Below are 21050 nucleotides of genomic sequence, written 5' to 3'. Positions count from 1 at the left end.
ATTGACAAGATACAACCATTCCTCGAAGCTCCTAACGTTTATGCCTTGAATTGCACACTCGTGTTTGTGTCAATATATATAGCTACCGGCTAAAAGTTCGTTTATACTCAGTCGGTAACGCCACGTTCAATTTTGTTTTGTACTATGATTATTTATGTATAATATAACCGTTAAATGTAACTCCATAATAATAATATACATATAAAATTGTTAGTTAAGACCGTTTTATTAGTATGAAACAAACTTTCTGAAACGCACACAGTGTGTAAATATAAACATTTACATTTTTTTTACATACCAAAGTATAAATATCTTGAACATTTCTAAAGCTCTGTCTACAATATCAAACATTATGTGACAATATGTGGTGTAACACAATGATGTCATATCACTAACATATTTGGGCATATCATACTTGTTTTTGTCAAACTAGTTGGGTAGTGTAGACAAGGTTTAAGATACCAAGAAAAAAACCTAATGGTCTAAACAGAAGATTACATTTCACCGTTAGTAGTTTAATGTAAATTAATATAAAGCTAACAATTATTATTATATATACATTTTTCAGTCAGTTTTAGACTTAATCCCTGTCTACACTATCAAACTATATGTGACAAAAAATGTGATGTGTCCATATATGGACACGATGACATCATATCACACTACCATGTTTTGGCACATCATACGGTTTTTGGTCAAACTAGTTTGATAGTGTAGACAGAGTTTTACATAAAATATGGTAAAACAATAAATATAATCTCACTATAGTATATTTTAAATATTTGTTTTGTTCAATTTAAAACAGGCCTACACGATTAATTATAATTTCATTTATCCTACTACTAATAAATCGTAAATCTGTAAGTTGGGTAATTTTCGATGGGATTGAAGTTTTTCTCCAAAATGTTAATGCTGTATTTTAGTATAAATGGAGAAGAATGTATTTTCTTCTTTAAATGACTTTACCATTATATTAAATATAGGCCTATCCTTAATCGATATACTGTAATATGCTTAGTACAATCCATTTATTGGAATTTGTTTTCGAAATAAATAAACTTAAATCTATCTAATTTACCTATACTTATATCAAATGTTTTATTATACATTATATATACAACAGGTGGACAATTGTAACGAATGGGACGAAATAAACGAATACAAACATCATTCATATTAATGTTAATTTAAGTCTCCAGACGAAGGGGAACTTTATCAAGATTCTGTTTGTTACCGCATTGATTCCTTTTTTTGTACTCGCAATTGTAAATAGTTAATAGTTTAATCGCAGTATTATTATTAATGTAAAACAGAATAATATATCTAAAGAAAGAAATAGCACCTTCAGTTCATTACAAAATAAATTAAAAGGCATCCCTCCAACTAAATACAGTTTTTTTTTCTTTGAAGGGACCGCTTCATACCAGTGCAGAATAAGTACAGTAATATATCGAACTATCCATTTTGTTTTGCAAACTTTCGTTTCGGCATGATAGATCAAGAACGAACGTTTAATCGGCCGAATATTCCAGCTAATGATGATATTCACGGTGGGTGTATACTGGGATTATACGCATGCGCAGATTATTCTTTTGCATAAATTACCACATTTACGTCCCGAAACGAAATCTTGCTATTATGGACGATTTTTCAACATAACTTATTAACCATACTCTTTCTTTTCTTTTAAGACAACTTCTGTATTCCATTGTATAGCCTATATCTGTCATATAACTTTTACCAACACAATATAATATACAACATACAGAACATATGCATACCAACGACGTAACGTGAACTATGACGTAAGTAAAACATTTGGAAGTTGATGTTTTGCTATATAAACTATGCTGGGGAAAGATTGCTCTCCCATACCCTGAAGAGGGTAATTAAAGAAATAATGCTTATAGTGCCATTGTCATTCAGGATACAGAATTTCAACACGTTATATACCAGGGAAGAGAGAAACCCGATAGTTTTAATTCACTCTTTTTGAGAGTGAAAATTAACCTATACTTTCAAACAATCGTAAACTCTTCAGTGTAATTGTCTGATGTATTTGACAGCTGATCCTGTGACAACATTTCGATTTCAATCTCTCCATTGCTATCTTCAGTGGAAACCTGTGGAGATCCTGAGAATCTTTTATGTCGACTACTTTTTGACGGACTAACAGTGTTTATGACTTGAGTAGAGTTAAGTGCAGGGAATGATTGAGGCGACGGAGTTGATACTTGTCGACGTGGCCGATGTTTCTGCGCTGATCGTGGTTGCTCTGGTTCACTCAGAAAACCTATACAATTAACACAATTATTTGATAGACATTTTCTTATTAGTACTCATAGAGGTTGTTGTCGGTTTGTTTTGGTCGACTATTAATTAATAATATAGTTTTCTTACCGTTGATTCTTGTTTCGTAATATCGCATGCCGTCGTTTAGTAGAATGCTAGAGTGATGATGTGAACGGTCAACGTATTCGTCTAACGGGCTGCAAGGCTGATCGAAGGTAGCTGAACGTGTTGTTTGTCGCTTACTATGCCTACATTGTTAAAAAGATTGATACATTATAACATATCTTAATTTTACCCATTTACTACCTTCCATAACACAACTAACGTAAAGATAAATGTATTTATTATCGTCCTTAACTTTAAACTGAGGAAATTTGGATTAGGTTCTCTGCGGACCCAAGGAAGCAAGCAACTCAAATCAGCACACTGTTAGACGATCCCCTACTATTTTCGAATAGTATACGAAGTTCTTTAACGTGCGCTTTATCATCTAAACGCCGAGGGCCAACGGCTTTACGTCTTATCCCGCTAGCATCTTATTTAAGGATTCAATGTAGTATTAATAATACTTCAAAATAAAAAAACTACACACACCTTCTGGATTTGCCAGAACTTCTCTTAGATTTGTTAGACGATTTTGAAGTTGATTTCCGGGAATTCCTGTTCCCGCTTTTTGTGCGAGGTGGGCGATAGCATTTTGAATATCTATCGTTTGCCTGGTCGTCGGATCCATCACTTGAATGAAGTGTTTGACTTCTGATCATGCGCTCTCGAGGTCTAGCTCCTGTAAAATAACATCACCAATTAATTACTGTATTTAGGAATATTTTAATATATTTTCTGGAATTCATATTTTTCCACTTTGTTTTACATACACAAGTCACATTTGGTGTTATAGTTATTTTATACAAACTCTTGTTTTCACAAACTATCCTATCTCGACAAAAAAACAATACTACATGCGAGAATCGAACTCGAAATCCCTAATTTATTTGTTTCTTCCATGGTTCAACACACCACAACTGTGCACTAATCATTGGTAAAATCAGTAGCGGAAATAAACCACCATTACAAAAACTGACAAATACGCATGCTCAAGTAAATCCAATGAACCCAATATCCGGAACCTTACGTATACAGATGACAATCTAGCGGGCTGTTTGACAATCGTAAGGCAGCCGTGAAAATGAAGGTTTTAGGCCTACCATACGGGAAAGTAATGTTATGAAATCAATTATAGAAATGTTTAAAAAAATTGATGTAGGAATAATATATGATCTGAAGAAGGTTGTGCGAAGTTGGATCTATCTACTTTTTTTAGAAGTAGGCTAGAAGGTAAGCACTGTTATATTATTCTGAGTGGCAGACAAGCCTAACAATAACACAGCAACGCCTGTATTAGCGGGCCTATGTTATGTAACGTATGTGGGTATCAATTGTAACGTGTGTGTTTTAAATAATACAGTGACTTCGTTATACCAAGTGTAAAGCTTACATTTTAAACAGATTATTTATGTATTGAAAAGTATTTTAAGATCCGGTTTTTTTTGTCGAGATCATTTGCGATGGGAATTAGATTGAAGGAAGTTAATACAACTCACTGGAAGGAGGAATCATTCTAGATTAGGACCATTCTTAGGGTTGTTTTTCTATTTTACGACCACGTTACCTTGTTTATGGATCTCCCCAGGCGATGACGAATCTGTGTCAGCAGGTGGATCCACAGGACTAACAGGAATTGTTGGAACGCTGTTCCAAATGCCATTATCTATATCACTACTAGAGCTATGATGGGTATCTACACGCTTATACAATTGTGCGGATTTGTCGAATGATGAACAACGTTGTTGTTGATTTCTGTGACGTTGTTCTTCTTGGTTGTCTATGGAATGTCTGCTTATTGATATATCTAGAAACAAAGTAATATTGCACGTTTTAGGAAGTAACATTTAAAAGCAAGCGGGAATACAAGTTTCCATTTTTATTTTGTAATGTCGAAAGAACGTAAACGCAGGTAGTGGGAACCAACACATGATAGGCCCTACGCAGTATTAAATATCCATGAATGTTTTGAACCAGTGCTCCTCTATTATGCCCAATTAAAATCACTTTTAATATTAAGTTGGGTGTATTCTAATTGAAGAGGCCCCCGTATACAGGCAATCTGGAATTTTCCATATTCATATTTTCTATTTATACTATGCTATACAGAAAGTTGATCTGCCATACGCTTCATTGCTTGGCAGACCCGAAAGTTCATTGTTTGACTACAAAACATTGGCCTAAGACGACCAGGCAAGTTTGCGGTTGAAATCATTTATTACAGTCGACGATTGTACACTAATATTTTGTTATCCAATGAGAAACGTTCTAATAATATAGACATTCGGTTTGTATCTTTAACGGGGCCCTCCGTATTCAAAACTGCTCGCAGAATGCACTCACTTTTCTAGTTTAATTTGTGTATTTGTAACGTCTACACCAATGTGTTTTGTTTTTTACCTGTTTGCTCACACTATCATAACCAACCCTAATGATGTCGTCAGTCTGATGTTTAGGCCTATTATAATTCTTCTACTTACTTGGTTTTGCAATGTTTGTGGTTCTGAACAGGTTGAGGTGGGCTGGTCTCTCTGGCAGTGGCGGTGGTTTTGATTTTTGATAAGCCGATATTTTATCATACGTCATTACATTCCCTAAACAATTTAGAAATACAAAACTGCAGTACGGTATAGAAAGTATGTCAATTATTCTGATCATTGAGCACGAGAGACAAGGATAATCTAAAGCGCTGTCTACATTATCACACTAGTGTGACAACAAGTGAAATGTGCCCAAATATTGGTAGTGATCTGACGTATATTAAACTTATAAGGTTTAATTTAACTACAACAAAATACAGTAATATTAGATGATGTTTCATTGACATTTAATGTAGTATACTCACCTAGATGTGAATTGGGTTATTACGTCATATTATTAGAATTAATAGTGCGTACGGTAATAATCTAATGTATGTTTATAGTAGCCTAACTTTGGGTTACGTACCGTTTTCTAAAAGTCTGCTTTGCGTAATGTTATGATACGGACTGGCACGCAAAGGGTACAAAACTCCACCGACGGCTCCTTGGGCTGGTTCTTGTGAGCTTTGGTATTGAAATGTTGTTAGGCTTACAGGGGAAATGCTGTTGATGTTGGGGTCACTCACAGGCAGATTTACAGAATGGCATGCATCTGATAACGAAAGGGGGTGCAAATGAAATAAAAGAAAACCGAAATTCAACACATCAAAAAGGAAACCACACTCCGCCGATTAGATGGCGGAGATTTCACCAAAAAGGGTTAAAAGCATCATGCAAAAATAATAGGCCATCATGGGAAAGCGAGGATACCTGAAAAGAATGCAAGCGGTTTTTCACCGTCTTGTTTTGCAGACGGCTATCAATAAAATAAAGGTTGGCAATGTAAATATTTAACATTTATACTGTCACACACTAATAACAATTATTTACATTAGGAAAACAATGACACAATACACATAATGTTTCATGTTTCGTGGCTTGTGCTCGGTGGTGGGTCGTGAAATGTGTGAAATGAGAATTGACTTGTTTGGTATACATTAAGTGCTTTCGGCGAATTACCCTCGAAAGACGAGGAACCATGCGGAATATCTGTGGAAAAGAACATTATATTTCCTTTAAACCTGTTTTCCACTAGTCGAAATTATTCTGCAAATTTCATCTACTTTGAAATTGCAACCAACCAGAGACCATACTTTTAATTCGTCTAGTCCTGGAAGAGTGAAAATAATGTCACTCTTCTTCTAATGTAAACATGCATGTTTGTTATTACACGTAAACTGTAAACTTATTGACTTACTCCTTTGATATTAATTTCATTTTTTTTGCATGTTTTATTTCTTTTAATTTATTCACCATAATCAACATAATTATGATTTTCAATACAATTTCAAAAGAGAAATGCAAATGCAAAAAAAAAAATGGAAATAGATAAATAAATGTTTTGATTTTGATATACATATTCATTATATTTGTCGTAACCACTGCACACATTGTATAGTTGTTTTTTTCTTATTTTAAAAGTGGTATCTATAATAACATATCACCCTGTTCTACCATATTCTATAAGTTTGCCATTGAACCTACCAATATCATCGTTTGGTGAAAATATCCAATTTTTTGTAGAATTATTTAAATTATTTAACGGTGTTCCTCCTTCTCCCAGGAAAGGCTCGTGTTCATATGGCGCTCCCGTATCTTCACGTCTGAAGAAGAAGTAAAAGTATGTTAGGCTAACTACACGTAAAGTAGCAATAGCTTAATTTGTATTAGCCTACTATTATGGATTTATAAGACTTAGGCTACGTTTAATCGGAGTCTGGTCTGGTGGCCGAATAAAAGCCACCGAACCTAATCCTGGTTCAATGTGAACATAACTTTAGGCTTACAGATACTGTCGATAACATCATTTCTAACACACATAATGCAAGACTTATAATTAATCGTCTCGATCACTCACTTCTGTTGTCTCGGATAGTCCGTGATAGAATAGATTTGATAACATTTTGTTGAGAAAATACAAATTTGATAATGAAAATAATTACCTAATATTTGACTCAATGTCTATTGTCATCATGCCGCCTGCTGCAATGGTTGTCGCCTGTTTTGTTTTCCAATGATTCGTGTTTCTATAAAGTATTATCGCAACAATGCATAGTAGGATGAACAGTATCAAGCCCCCCAAAACCGGTACAAATATCTTAGGGTCACCATAGTAAGGGAGTCCCTGTTCTTCGGGCTTATGTTCCAAAACCAGGGGAGGAACCGTTCCTGTAATAAAGAAAAAATGCATAAATGTCAACAAGAGAAATAGGAGAGCTGCAACGCCACCAGGAGTAAAAAGAGAAAAAGTGAAGTACGGCCTAAAATTAGTAAAATAATAAGTTGTCAAGATTTGGAATCTATCCGGATTTTCCGGAGAAGATCCGTCCTTTGGTTTTGACGTTATATCCGGCTAAATAAGCACATACATATTTTCATCCAATGAAATTACCTCCTGTGTATGAGATTGTTGCCACTGTTACTTTGTAAGGAGTTACCCCGGCACTATTGACTGCTGTCACTCTAATATCATACCAAGTAGATGGGTGTAATTCGTCAACAATAAACGTATCTGCGGGAGCCGGGATGTTGCTAGCCTTCGTCTTCCATTCGGTCTGACCAAATAGCCGATACTGAATTGTGAAACTTTGTATCGGACAGCCACCCGAATCAAAACTTCGTAAATTTAAATTTACTAGTGTTTCATTGGTTTCCATAAGTATCATGTCAGTAGATGGCGCAATCGGAGCTAATTGAAAAACAGGAAAAAATTATTTTTTAAGAAAAGCGTTGCGGGAATCTTTGATTTATACCTAAATGTTACACTTTGTATGGGGACAGTATAGTGGTGCCATAGGACAAAGGGACATTGTCATAATACCTGTATAGTTTATATAGTTACTGTGTGTAGTTTGTAGTATATGTTTGTTAAGTCCTTCGGATGGGACGTAAAGTCGTTAGACCCGTGTATATACAATCATGTGCACGATAAACGGTTTCCATTATTTAAAACAAAAGTAAGGGATCGTCTCCTGGCTTAAAAACACATACAGTTACCCACATTTGAAATTTTAAACAGTTTTTGTAATGGCTAATAGTTCTACCAGTTTAAAAATATTCAAATTATAATTTCTAGACTAAACCGTACTTACTGGAACCATCTGTGTTTACTTTTACTTCGTTGCTATCATCACTGGTTCCAAGTTTGTTCATAGAAGTCATATAGAAAGTATAGGGTGTGCCGCACTCTAGATCCATGAATATGTAACTACGTCTTGTCGAATTTACGCTAACACGCTCCCAAAGAAAGTCGTTTTTCTTTTTATAGAATAGGGTAAATCCTGAAAATTAATCTTTCCTTATTAAAATGTGTGTTATTTAAATGCGTTCTAATGATATATTCGAAAATGTGTAGGCCTATAAGCAAAGTCATTCTGTAATGTTTTAACAAACAAGCTGAATATTGTAATTCAACAATTCATTCATCGGTTCGAAAGAGGGATCCTCAATTGAAAAAATAATAAATAAACTGGTCAAATTCTGTTTATATTTATAAATTATATTTATATATTTTCCTTTATGTAGTAATAGTGAATAAGTAGGAAATAATATATATAATAATTAAGAAAACATTGGGTACTACGTATAGGCCAAAACATTAAAATTATTAATAATAAAGAGGATAAAAATAAGAAAATAACAAAAAAATGTAGAAAATGTATAGAGATTCTGTAATTGTTGTTTATGAAACCACAAAAGATTTTTAAAAAATAGTGAATAATTAGTGATGGAATTAACCTAATTCTATTGCTTTTCCCTGGAATTTAAATATCTGTCTTAGGTATTACCATAGTATTACATATTTTGTTAATCTTACCTAGTAAAACACTCCCACCATTGCTTTTAGATATCCAAGATACTTGAATACTCGAAGTAGTTGAAGAAACAACATTCAATGTTGGTGGCGCTGGTGGAGCTAGTTAAAAAACAAGCAATATTTATTTCAAAATGTATTCTAATACGATTTTAATGTAGGCAATTATAACAAACTCATTTGCAAAACTTAAATGTTGATTTCCAATACTGAATCCCCACTATAGGTAGGCTACTAATAAATATACCAACAATAAGTTTCTTACAGACTACTAATAAATACACTTGGGAAAAACACCGTATGTCTTGCAGTTATATAGACAATTAAAGTATGATAAAGTCTAAATAAGTGTTCTCCAACTTCCGTGTAGTCAACTGCTTACTACGGAAGTTTGAGAAACTTATTTACTTATTTATTCATTAAAAGCGGATTATACTTTAATTTTCTACAAGACTACTGCTAATCACAGAATAAATTCCAAAATAACTGTACATTTACCCAATGATATTTACAATTTGACAAATCTTGATATAAGAAGCTATAGTACCAGAATAGGTTCTACATCTAAAGACTTTAAAGCATTTATACAACTTCCCAAATACAAAAACCACAATGAAAATCAATTGTACAAATTGTCATTTGTATATACATAATTAATTATAATGTCTCAGACAATGTTATAATGTTTCTTACAAATTGTCTCTTATTTTACATATAATTATATTATACGTATAATTATACTAATCCACGTTGACCATTAAATGTTTATTAGACTTGCAAAGCAAACGCTGAAGAAAGTAGATACCACATTATTCCTATACATTAAACACGTTCACAGAGCATCGCGCCCAGTTGTGTTGCTGAAATGCTGGTTTTATCAAATATGTTAATTGTATATAAATATAGGCTCCCAACAAACAGCCCATTGATTACTTATGCTATACAGATAAACCCAATATAAGTTTCTATATAGTGATAGCTAAAAAATCGAACAATTATATTGAGATCTACCCCCCAAAAAAATTAATGGAGGTTATGGAGGCAATACAATTCTTTGCATGTTGTAAAATCCATTTAATTGAATTGAAAATTAATAATTTGAGATTACAATTCAATATTTACTTTTTTTCGAACGTTTTAATTCTAATTATGCATCTTTGGTTTGTCTATTTTGCCCCCACAAACTCCTGATTAAATTAACAATTTAATAAACCACAAACACCGACTATCGGGGATCTGCTGATGTTAAAATTAAATAAGATTTTTTTTCAAAGAAAAAAATACCATTATTTACCCAAGTGAACTTACTGAACACATGGTTGGCTTGGTTTAGTAGTACAAAACCTTCCTACATACCAATACAAAAATATAAACCATGGTGCTCAGAAGAAACCGGGAAAAATACTTGGCAAAATGCAGAGAGCGACAAAGGGCGCGCTATTTAACATTCCGGCACAACCATTATTATATAAATGGCTCTCCCTTCCAGTCATATTGAACTCGAGATTTTATGACGTCATGAATATATCAATTTTCTTGAAAATCAATAGTCTGGTGTGTTATTGTAAAGACAAACAAACACATAGAAAGCAAGTAATAAAACTGGCATTTTGCCAAGTAATTAGATTACAAAAAAACATAACATCTAAAAGAGTAAAAGAAGCGTGCACCAAGCTACCGAAACAAACGTTGTTCAATAATTCGTTACTTACTTCCTGTTGGTTGGCTCACTACAAAATGCAGTAAATAAACGATTATGAGTGATTAGTCCATGCAAGTCACGTGAATAAGAAGCAGAAACTTATCACAATAATACATCGTACATTGACAATTTAGAATTGTGTATCGTACAGTTTTAATTTAGTGAAGAGTGTACAATATAATCATGCAGTAGGGGCATGCAGGCAGTTGTGGTTAGGCCTTAGTAGATTTTAATTTAGAGGAAATATTATACAGTATAACGTAAATTTGCCTAATAATAGGTAGCATATAATTATTTTACTGATATCATGTACGCTACGCTTCGAGTGTATCATGCTAAAGCTTGGTTCCCACTTCGACGCAACGCAATGACGTAGACGCAACCCAAGTGAGTTGACCAATCCCAAGCGACAGTTTGGGTAATCCTGGCCTTGTGATTGGTCAAAACACTTACGATGCGCTTGTGTTGCGTCTCTAATGAGAACCAACTTTAAGATTGTAAATTATTATCACATGCGGTTATTTGTCTACGTTTTCTACATGCTGGTTCAGTACTGTGTATACTATATTCTATTATTTTCTTATGGTGCAAATTAATTTTTTTTTATTTAGACTATCCATATAATATCAATCCTTAAAGATGTATTGTCCCTTTGACTAATTCCAAAAAAATAAAAAATAACAGATTTCGAAAAAAGGTGGGTCATTTTGAAGTATCATAATAGTTATTAACTATCACCAAAAATTTGTCGAAAAAAAAATCATTTAACTGAAATACAGACGTTTTTTTGTTAAAAAAAAAACTTTGACTTCCAGTCAAAGTTTTCGATCAAAACATATCCCATAATGAAACGCGCTTGTTTGGGTACTCTGTATACTGCTCTGTATGCATAATCATATAACTTCCTCACGATCTGTGTGAAAATACCTTCTTAACCTTGACGAGTTGTAAACAATCCTAATTAGCATATGCATAATGCGTACTCGTGGTTTGAAATCTTTGTTTACTTTCGCTCGCGACGATTTTCCAGATGAAATGTAATCAAACTAATTTACCTGTTAATTACGTAAACTTGTTGCTTTTGGCTTGAATTTTCGACTTAAAGTGAATAACTTTAATATTACTTTGATATGGCCAATTTAAATTTAGAATATTTTGACTTTCATTTTTTTGTGTTTCAAGGGACAATACATCTTTAATATTAAGTTATTTCAAATTTTCTTACTGCAGAAATAAGTTTTATATTTAACTAATTTATTTATTTATCAATCACAAACGATAAAGGTAAACTTTAACAAAATGTTTAGATTGAAACTGATAAAGTTTGAATAAATTATAGCATGCACTATAAGCATACATTAGCAATATTTTTAATTTTAAAATACAAATAAAGTTATTTACTTACCGAGAACATTTAAATGTATAAACAATTCTTCTGATGAACCCCACGTGTTTCTAGCTTCGCAAATATACTTGCCCTTATCGTCGGGCATGGTGTGGTAAATTACTAGCTCTCCATTCGGTAGAATTCCATAATCATCTCCTGGTGTTATCGGTTCGTCCACACTAAAATATTGGTGAATAGATTGTGACATATTCTTTAAACAAACTACATAATTATTTTTATTTATTAAAAATTAATCATCACATACTACAGTATAGCAACATAAATCAACACAGTGCATTGACACTTTGAGTAGACGTCTATTATAAGACCTTTCCATTTCCATTAATTTTTTTTTACATCTACAGCTCACTATGTCGGTCGATCGGTTGGTTGGTCGGTTGGTTGGTCGGTCGGTTGTTTGGTCGGTCGGTAAACACGAACTCAAATTTGAGCACGCGACTGCAGCCATGTATATGGCCTTGTATAGTGCTAAAATGTTGAAGTTTCAGAAGTGTTGCTACATTTTTCCATACAAACTTACCCCTCTTTTCGCCAATGTAAACTTGGCAAAGGATCTCCCACAGCCATACATTCTAACGTCACATCCGTTCTCCAAGTAACAGTCAAAGTTTTTGAAAATGACATAATTCTTGCTGGAACTGTGAGAAAATGTAAAACCATGAAATACAATTTGTTAGATTAACAACTACAGATGCAGGTTGAATTAAGTAGACAAATTCTAGTCTAGTCTAGTATGTTAAATAATTCATCAGGTTCTAACATTATTAAATGCAATTGTTTAGTTGTTGAACCTAATGTTTTAACTTTTTATTTTGTCGACAACATTTCAACTTCTTCAACAAACTGATATCTGGGCATTTGTTTAAGTCGACAGTTATTTTAGTTTGGTTCAACATGATGGTACAACATTAGCACACAGCATTTTAAGCTCTGTGATATGCTTAAATATGGTAGTGATATGCTTAAATATGGTAGTGACATCATCATCATCATGTCCATGGGCACATCACATTTTTTTGTAGACAGAGCTTTATTGTTTTCATTGATAGCACAGTCTAGGTACTTTGTTTTCAGAGATTCAACAACCGCTTCTCACGTCATGATAATAAATACTTTTTTAATTTACTCGTACCTCTTGATAGTGGTATTTCTGTGGCAACATTGCTAGCTTCTCCTGGACCAATGATCGTTGCTGCTTTCACATAAAAGTCATACGCCTGTTCAGTTACCAAGTTATTTACCAGATAGTGTGTTACGTTGGCATGTAATGTGAAGTTTGACAAAATCTGTAATGAATATTAAACGTTATACATTGTAAAAAAATAAAAAAATATTATATATTTTATATTATTAGCTTTGTCCTTTCAAAACAATTAGTTAAGAATTACTAATTTTAACAAGCATTTATACAAAAGATGATTGTATAAGATTAAACCACTGTTCGTTCAAATACCCAAAATACTTTTTAATTTTGATCTGATTATATTAATTTGTTTTATTTTAGAGGACGATTTTCTATTTCCATTCACATAAACATCTGGACTTTCTTCTACACTATCACACTTTTTGTGACAAAAATGTGATGTGCCCATATAGACACGATGTTGTCATATCACTACCATATTTTGGCACATCCGACTTTTTTGGTCAAACTAGTTTGATAGTCTAGACAGAGCTTTAAGTTACACGTGATATACATTAAATCATGATAGGCGACTTCACATGTTTAGGCATGTGGAAGTGGAGAATGTCGCATTTACCTCAAGGAACATTAAATTAAAAGAGTTTCTAACTTACTGTTTCACCATGTTTACTTGCTGTCATTGTCAGGATATATTTCTGCAGTATTCCGTTTATCTCTAAAGGTGGTTGCCATGACACCATTATGCTTGTGGGTGTGTGCGCATGTGCTTTGATGTCAGCTGGCATGGAAGGATCTACAGTATGATTAATTAAGATACACAATTTAGAAAGGCGTTTTTTAACAATAATTGAACACAGTTTTTATAACTGAATTTTTGTGATTATATCAACATTTTAACTGTACAATCATATTGATTTTCATTTGTATTATTACATACGGGTAATACAATGTTTTAAAATAATTCATCTGTATGATATTGTACAATAAACATTCTAATTTTGTATAGTATTGACTAACAGTCTTGGTTTGTCATTATGTGTATTTCGTCACTACGAACACCGTCTCCAACCCTTGTGAATGCCAGTACTCGGATGCTATAATTGGTGAATTTCTCCAATCCAATCAGGTCTGTAGTAAGAGTTGTTGTCGTTTTTATCTGGAGATCAGCTTCATCTAAAAAAGTGAAACAATAATACTATACATTTCTTGATATAAAGTTTGCGGTACAAATCTCACTCCTGAGGACGATCAAAGCATATTGATCAAAACGTTGAGAAACTCAACAGTTCTTTTCAGAAGTAATATACGTGGTGTACCGCAAACTTTATATCAACATTTGATTTCGCCATGAAAACCTTCAAACAATAATATACATTTCCCTTCATTACTAACTCTCACATCAGAATACTGTAAACCTCTAGTAAGGGTATCTTCGGGATCCAGCAAAAGGAGTATCCCCTGAATATGACATGGCCTTAGTGTTTTTAAAACAATACTTTTCCCGCTTTCGTTTTGCATGGAAAAATAATGTCACATTATAGGATTTCCCATTAAATATCAACTGTATTACAAATCGTGTCCGGCTAAGAGCTACATTGCATGCAATTAACATAAATAGTTTATAAATTACCAGGTTATTATCGACTAAAATGTGTCATAAAGAGAAATAATTTATACAAAGAAGATAGTAATTAGGCCCAAATTCAATTGTGGAAGCAATCTCCACAATCCCACACTTGACCTTTTTTATTATCAATTATTTAGTTATACCTTCATCTGCTCTGATTGGTTTGTAGAAAACCTTGTATCCCTGTAAGATACCATAGATAGAGTCCAGAGGTAGGGTTGACCACATCACACGTATGACGGTGGAGCCTAGAGGGGTCGCTTGCACAGATGGCGGTGGCTCACTAGGAACTAAAGGAAAATATTGAATTACTATACAAAATTCGTATCTAAAGCTTACCTGAATAAATAATAATAACATTAATAAATAGCCAATTCTTGATATTACTCAAGTATAAAATGTATTAACATCCTTCACCATAAAATGGAATGGTCCAGATGTATGCTAATGCAATACCATTTTTTTAAAATTTACACAATGAAATTTTAAACCCAGAGAAAGACAACTTAATTTAAAAACAAGAGGTCCTAACTAACAATACATGAAATAGAAAAATAGTAATATGTTTGTAAGAGTGTACAATACCTCATAATAAGGCAAAACCATTGTTAAAAATATCTATAGATATATGACAGTGAAATGTATATATATACAGAACTTAATGAAGCAAAAATATGAAAAACAGCTTACCATCTTCAAAAGTGGTAATTTTCTTTTTTTGCGACCACGGTCCCGAACCTATTTCGTTAAATGCTGCAATTTCCACAGCGTATTCCGTAAACTTCCGAAGTCTATCGAGAGTATACGATTCTATGTAGTTCGTAATAGATGACGTCATGACAGACTGGGATGGAGTGGATGAACCGACTTCTTTATATCGAATGTGGTATCCTAAAATGTCTCCATTTTGAAGATCAGCTCTTGGTTGCTGTAATGATGTTTAATTAATATTTAAAATGCATTTACCAAATTATTTAAATAATTTCAGCAAGATGGTATATTTATTATTTGTTTATACGATGGTTACAAAGATTCAGCAAAATTTTTTATTGTAATATAATATCTCTATTAAGTTTTTAATATAATACGTTATACTAAAATATGTTAGATGCACTTACTCGCCAAACAAGCCGTACTGAGGTTGAACTAAGAGCAGTAATCTCAATATTCAATGGTTCTCCTGACGGTACTTTTTGATTGAAAAAAAAAGAAGAAAAAGTTTGATTTTACAAATTATTCTTTCAAATGGTATAATACTGTAAATTCAATATCCGACTCAAATCCACCTTTGTGTCAAAAGTAATCCATTTGTAATTATTTTCCAAAATTTGAATTGTTTTAAAAGAGCTATATAGTGTTCCTGATGGCATCTCTTTTATAATAAATATTGTAATAACCTTCAGTAAGTTGTTAAACTTTTTATAGTTTAGTCATATATATGTTGTATTTATCTGTTCTCGAACAATAAAACTACATGTTCAAAAACATTAATCTTCATGATCGAAATTTCATTTTTTTAAACAAAATACTGTATTATGCAACGATTTTATTTGCCATAAAATGTAACAAAAACTTCATTCCGTAAACTTTACTATCACTTCATTGTACATGTTACTGGTATAATTACATTTCATGATTCATGTCTGTGTTTATTTATAACTTCCTTAAACTTTATGGAATCGTAAGCCCATAATTTCAAAACTGTGGTAACCTTAAGAAGATATATGTGGAATGATAGCATAAATTTATATGCAGTCGTCGTCCTATGTTGATATTAGATATCTTTATATTTAATATGTTTTTATCTAAAACTCTGAAAGCATACATTGGCCAAAAGTCGATATATTTCGGGTTGTCGTACCTGTTCACTGCTTTATAAATTACAAAAGCTTTGAAGCCTCGGGTTTTCCCACCAGCATTTTTTTTCTTTTTCTTAATAGATAGGCCTATTAGTGCATAGGTATTTCAATAGGAAAATATGCGTGTTTTGACGATACCATTGTGTAACGCACATTGCAAATATAATTTACATTTACATACCTTCTTCAAGTGTTTTGATAAGTATCTCGTCGCTGTATGGACTTAGACCGATAGGGTTAAAAGACTTGATCCTAACAACGTAGACATACGCAGGATGGAGCTCCGTCACTGTGTATACCAGCTGTGACAAGTTTCCTAAAATATGAACCCGGTTTACACCTCCTTGCCAAACATCTGTGAAGAATGTTAGAAATATGATGTTCCAACAATGTTAGAGTTAGGGTATTTGTATTTATCTAAGTTTCTGGGGCCCTTAATACATTTATTTAACTATAATTACCTGAGTCGTTCTTGTATTCAATAGTGTAGCCGGTTATAGGACTGTTGCCATCGAAGCCAGTCTCCCAACTGATAGAAAACGATCTGCTGGTTACCGCAGTTTGTTGCAGATCAATCGGGCATTCTGGTGGCTCTGAAATCAACATTTATTTGAAAAAACATAGAATATATACCATAATACAGTTATAAATTCAAAGGCCAAAATACTGAAAAAATGACAATGCTGTGGGTATCAGTGGCTGGATCTCAATGGAGATACAAAAAAACGCGAAAAGAGGTGCTAATAGGCCTAGTATTCAAGTAAATATACTAACACTCTAGAACATCATTTTTGTGCATTTCAGACTTCCTAAATATTAAGATTATTGTAAAACTGTATTGACCATTTCGTACTCTTAGTAGTATAATTAGATAATAGGGCCTATAGTAGAAAAGCATTTGCATAATGCCAATCCATTTTCTAAATTATTTCGGCAAGAACTTCTAGCAATTCATTTGGGTGTTTTATTATCAAATATTCCAATATGGATGGATACTTGTCATTGCATAAATTAATTAAAATATTAGATTATCAACCTAATTATTTAATTTACCCAGAATTGTAAGATGAATCGTAAGGCTATCAGAACCATAACTATTGCTAGCTTGACACGTGTAAACAGCGGTGTCGCCTCTAGATGTCTTGAGAATCTTTAATTTGGAGTTCACCACATCGCCTTGTACAGTGGTAATAATTTGATAATCGGTCCCCGAAAGACTTGTGTATATAAGATCATTTTTAAACCAATCAATTTCCAGAACACCATGCCCATCCGGGTTACAGTCCAAGATGACTTCTTCATTTAGATTAGCGGTCATATTGACTTCCGAGATGTAAAATCTAGCTGGAACTGTAAATAATTAAAAAAACATTTTTATAACATTTATACCATTTTCACAAAATTGTTCTACACGGCGCCCCGTAGCATATGTTATACTACGTGGCGCAGTTTGTGACATTTGCAAATTCCACAACATTAATAAAAAAAACTTGGCAAATCTCTCGAACTCTGTCATTTAAATTACCAAATTTTAAAGATCTGTTAACCGTTATCTTTTTTTTTTATTTACTATATCACCTCATACGTGCCATCTAATCAACATCATCCATTTTATAGCATAGTGACATAAAATATAAAGAGTCCAAAGGCGCCAATTAAATGATGTAGTTCCCTGAACTATTCGGCATAGGAGTAATATACTGAAGGATCCTTTATTTTTACGGTTCTAATTTGGTTTCGAATATTTTGGGCAAATATGGTTTGTTACATTTTGTAAGAAAAAAAAAAGAAAGGTCTATATTATAGAAATTAATATTGTCCATATAATTTGTTATTAACATGATCATCAACAATAAATCATCGTTTTGTGGAGTTGTCATGTGATTGCTTGCGTGTATATCGATAATAAATAAACGTTTGTAAAAGATGTTACTTATGCTACGAAATCGGTAATTACAATTATGCTGGCAGATATTATTTTTTAATTTCCATTCTTTTGCATGTAATATGCTATGGCTGTATTTTTTGAAGAATTGAAATGAAGGATTGGTTTTATTTATTTTATTTTATTGTATGTGTTTAGGTACATGTGGATTTGATTTGATTTGAAGATTATAAAATGAAATATTATGTAATTATTACCTCTTTAGAATATATTATGGTATTATTTTAGTATACTTCAAATAATGTGTAGATTTAAGATTACTGTAGTTGTAATACATTTTCGTGGCCATGATACCTTAATTATTTAGGAAGAAGCCTCCTTGAGTTATCATACATACTGTTTATTGCAGTGAATGCCTTATAAACTTCAACATTGAAACTAAAATCAAAAGCTATTGCAGTAAATGTATTTACTGCAGTAACTGGTAGTAGGATACATTTGACAGTGACTTACTGTAAACAACAAGCAGTGCAGTACGACTATCTTCTCCACGTGTGTTATTAATGCTGCATAAGTACCGCCCATCATCGTCTTCTGTTGACTCTTTTATTACAAGATCTCCATTTTCTTTCACTGATATCCTGTCATCTTCCTTTATTTCTATAAAGTTGGATCCTGCAAAATCTGTTTAAAACGTAGTTGATTAAATTGAAAAATAATTTCTTTTTTTGTACCTGACCTTAGTTGAATGTTAAAAAATACTAATATAAGTTTCGCGGCGAATGCGTTTGATGGATGGAACATGCCATAAACATTAGAACCAAGTAAGGAGACACATACCCAAAAAATGCCCTTTTAATATGGTGTCCTCTGAATATAAGTGTATATAAACACATTGTTAACATATAAAACATCGCCCTTCGTTCGTTTTACATGAGTGAAGTGTGAAGTGAAAAAGTGTCCCCTAAATATAATGTCAAAAGGCGGATGCATTGCATATTTTGTATAATAATATTATGAAATGATTTAACAGTGAATCTTGTCTGATTATAGTAAGATAATTTAAAATTAGGCTTACACCTGAATACATTACCTAATGTTCGTTTCCACGTTATGTCTGGTTCAGGATATCCACTAGCATTACAATGCAGTGTTGCTGTGTGGTTTAATATAACGTTTGTATCGACTGGATACACAATAAACCTGGGAGGAACTGTAAAATAATTTCAACATTGTGTTAATATTTCAACATATTTTAAAGAATTTAGAATTCATATTTATCTATTGAACCAACTTCAAAAAAAAAAGTAGGAAAAATACAAAAATAAATAAGCGCTTAAAAACAGGACAAAATGCAGGGAGCGACAGTGCACTATTAATATTTCGGCATCATATATTGGAAAAAAAATAGAGGGATCTCGAGATTTTGTGACGTCATCAACCAATAGGCATAGTTTGTTGGCCCTCCTCAACAAAAACAACGATTCGAAACGAAAACATGAAAATGGTGTAACGTGCAAAAAAAAGAGAAAAATATAAAAATAGAAGAAACAAAACAGAGATGCATACCAAATATGAATATTTCATTTGTATACGTGACGGTTGCAGCACTGTTGTTCGCAACACATGTATAATTTCCCGCCAAATCGGTTGTTACGGCATCAGTATATATCATACTGCTTGTACCAACGTTTTGAATTATTAGGCCACTGCTAGCTGGTATAGGATGTTCGTCTTTCAGCCATGTAATTGATATTGGTGTGTCTCCACTGATAACTGAACAGAACATTTGCATTCGGTCTCCCTCCGACAAGTGCATCTTTGGCATCTCTCCTATTTTCGGTGGTACTAACATTGACAAATGAAGAATATTGCGTTAATAATTGCAATAGGTCTAACAATGAGTAGCATTTGAAAATTTCAAAATAGGCACCCGATTTTCAGTGCTGTATCACCACATATCCATTTAATTTATTTTATGTGTATGAATAATATATACATAATTATTGTATACTACATATTATGTAGTTGAAATTTGAAAATGAGCTTACCTAACACATCTATATACACGCTTTTTCTATCTGACTGCCCGAGTCCATTATCAACTTCACAAAAATATTTTCCTTCGTCCGATCCTTTTTTGACGTTACTAACCACCAATGTACCGTCTGCTTCGATCGTCTGGCGGTCATTTGATGGCAAAAGATCATCGCCCTTGTACCATCGGATGTTCTCAATTGGATAGCCTGCCGTAATGCATCGGACGTCCATAATGTCACCCGCAACGGCAGTCAGGTTTCTGAAATTTCTTATCAATGGTGCACCTGAAAGATGAAGATAGATTTAAATAGTTCAGTTGAATTATTGGTACAGAGTAAGCCTGATACAATGAAACTAGTGGTAATATCAAGAGATAGCAGAATCAGAAAGGTTAATATGTGCATCAGATAATGACAAAGAATAAGGGTAGTTTGTATTAATGCACTTGCCCTTTAAATGCGTATTCGTGCATCCCGTATAAGTCAAAATAGAAATGTTGAGAAAGAGAATCCAATTTTGTCATTATGTATATTATTCAAATCGTTATTTATTTCAATTGTTCTTACAGTTAAAAACTGAAGTATGATAATCGTTACAC

General features: G+C 33.0%; 1 protein-coding gene across 2 annotated transcripts in view; it reads right to left on the bottom strand.

The window, feature by feature from the left end:
- Positions 1–214: 214 nt before the first annotated feature.
- The window catches only part of LOC144850234 (cell adhesion molecule DSCAM-like), a 31418-nt gene continuing 10582 nt past the window's right edge, over positions 215–21050 (bottom strand). Inside the window, exons 8-33 of one of the 2 annotated variants that reach the window (XM_078707470.1) lie at positions 20464–20736; positions 19982–20260; positions 19506–19625; positions 18926–19096; positions 17581–17877; positions 16989–17120; positions 16709–16882; positions 15787–15857; positions 15359–15596; positions 14812–14958; positions 14059–14214; positions 13695–13834; positions 13030–13183; positions 12418–12535; positions 11895–12055; positions 8791–8889; positions 8066–8254; positions 7366–7662; positions 6917–7142; positions 6459–6577; positions 5341–5526; positions 4875–4988; positions 3962–4201; positions 2887–3076; positions 2401–2540; positions 215–2293 (exon numbers count right to left, since the gene is read on the bottom strand). In XM_078707470.1, the coding sequence (XP_078563596.1) occupies positions 2019–2293; positions 2401–2540; positions 2887–3076; positions 3962–4201; positions 4875–4988; positions 5341–5526; positions 6459–6577; positions 6917–7142; positions 7366–7662; positions 8066–8254; positions 8791–8889; positions 11895–12055; positions 12418–12535; positions 13030–13183; positions 13695–13834; positions 14059–14214; positions 14812–14958; positions 15359–15596; positions 15787–15857; positions 16709–16882; positions 16989–17120; positions 17581–17877; positions 18926–19096; positions 19506–19625; positions 19982–20260; positions 20464–20736 (4706 nt within the window). In that variant the 3' untranslated portion in view covers positions 215–2018. Of the gene's footprint in view, positions 2294–2400; positions 2541–2886; positions 3077–3961; positions 4202–4874; positions 4989–5340; positions 5964–6458; positions 6578–6916; positions 7143–7365; positions 7663–8065; positions 8255–8790; positions 8890–11894; positions 12056–12417; positions 12536–13029; positions 13184–13694; positions 13835–14058; positions 14215–14811; positions 14959–15358; positions 15597–15786; positions 15858–16708; positions 16883–16988; positions 17121–17580; positions 17878–18925; positions 19097–19505; positions 19626–19981; positions 20261–20463; positions 20737–21050 lie in introns of those variants that run through there. The other variant, XM_078707471.1, reaches the window with a different exon arrangement.

Source organism: Antedon bifida, chromosome 8, assembly GCF_963402885.1.
Source record: "Antedon bifida chromosome 8, ecAntBifi1.1, whole genome shotgun sequence".
Classification (NCBI taxonomy): Eukaryota; Metazoa; Echinodermata; class Crinoidea; order Comatulida; family Antedonidae; genus Antedon; species Antedon bifida.
The sequence above is the reverse complement of the archived record's forward strand: the minus strand, read 5'-3'. Positions and strand labels throughout refer to the sequence as shown.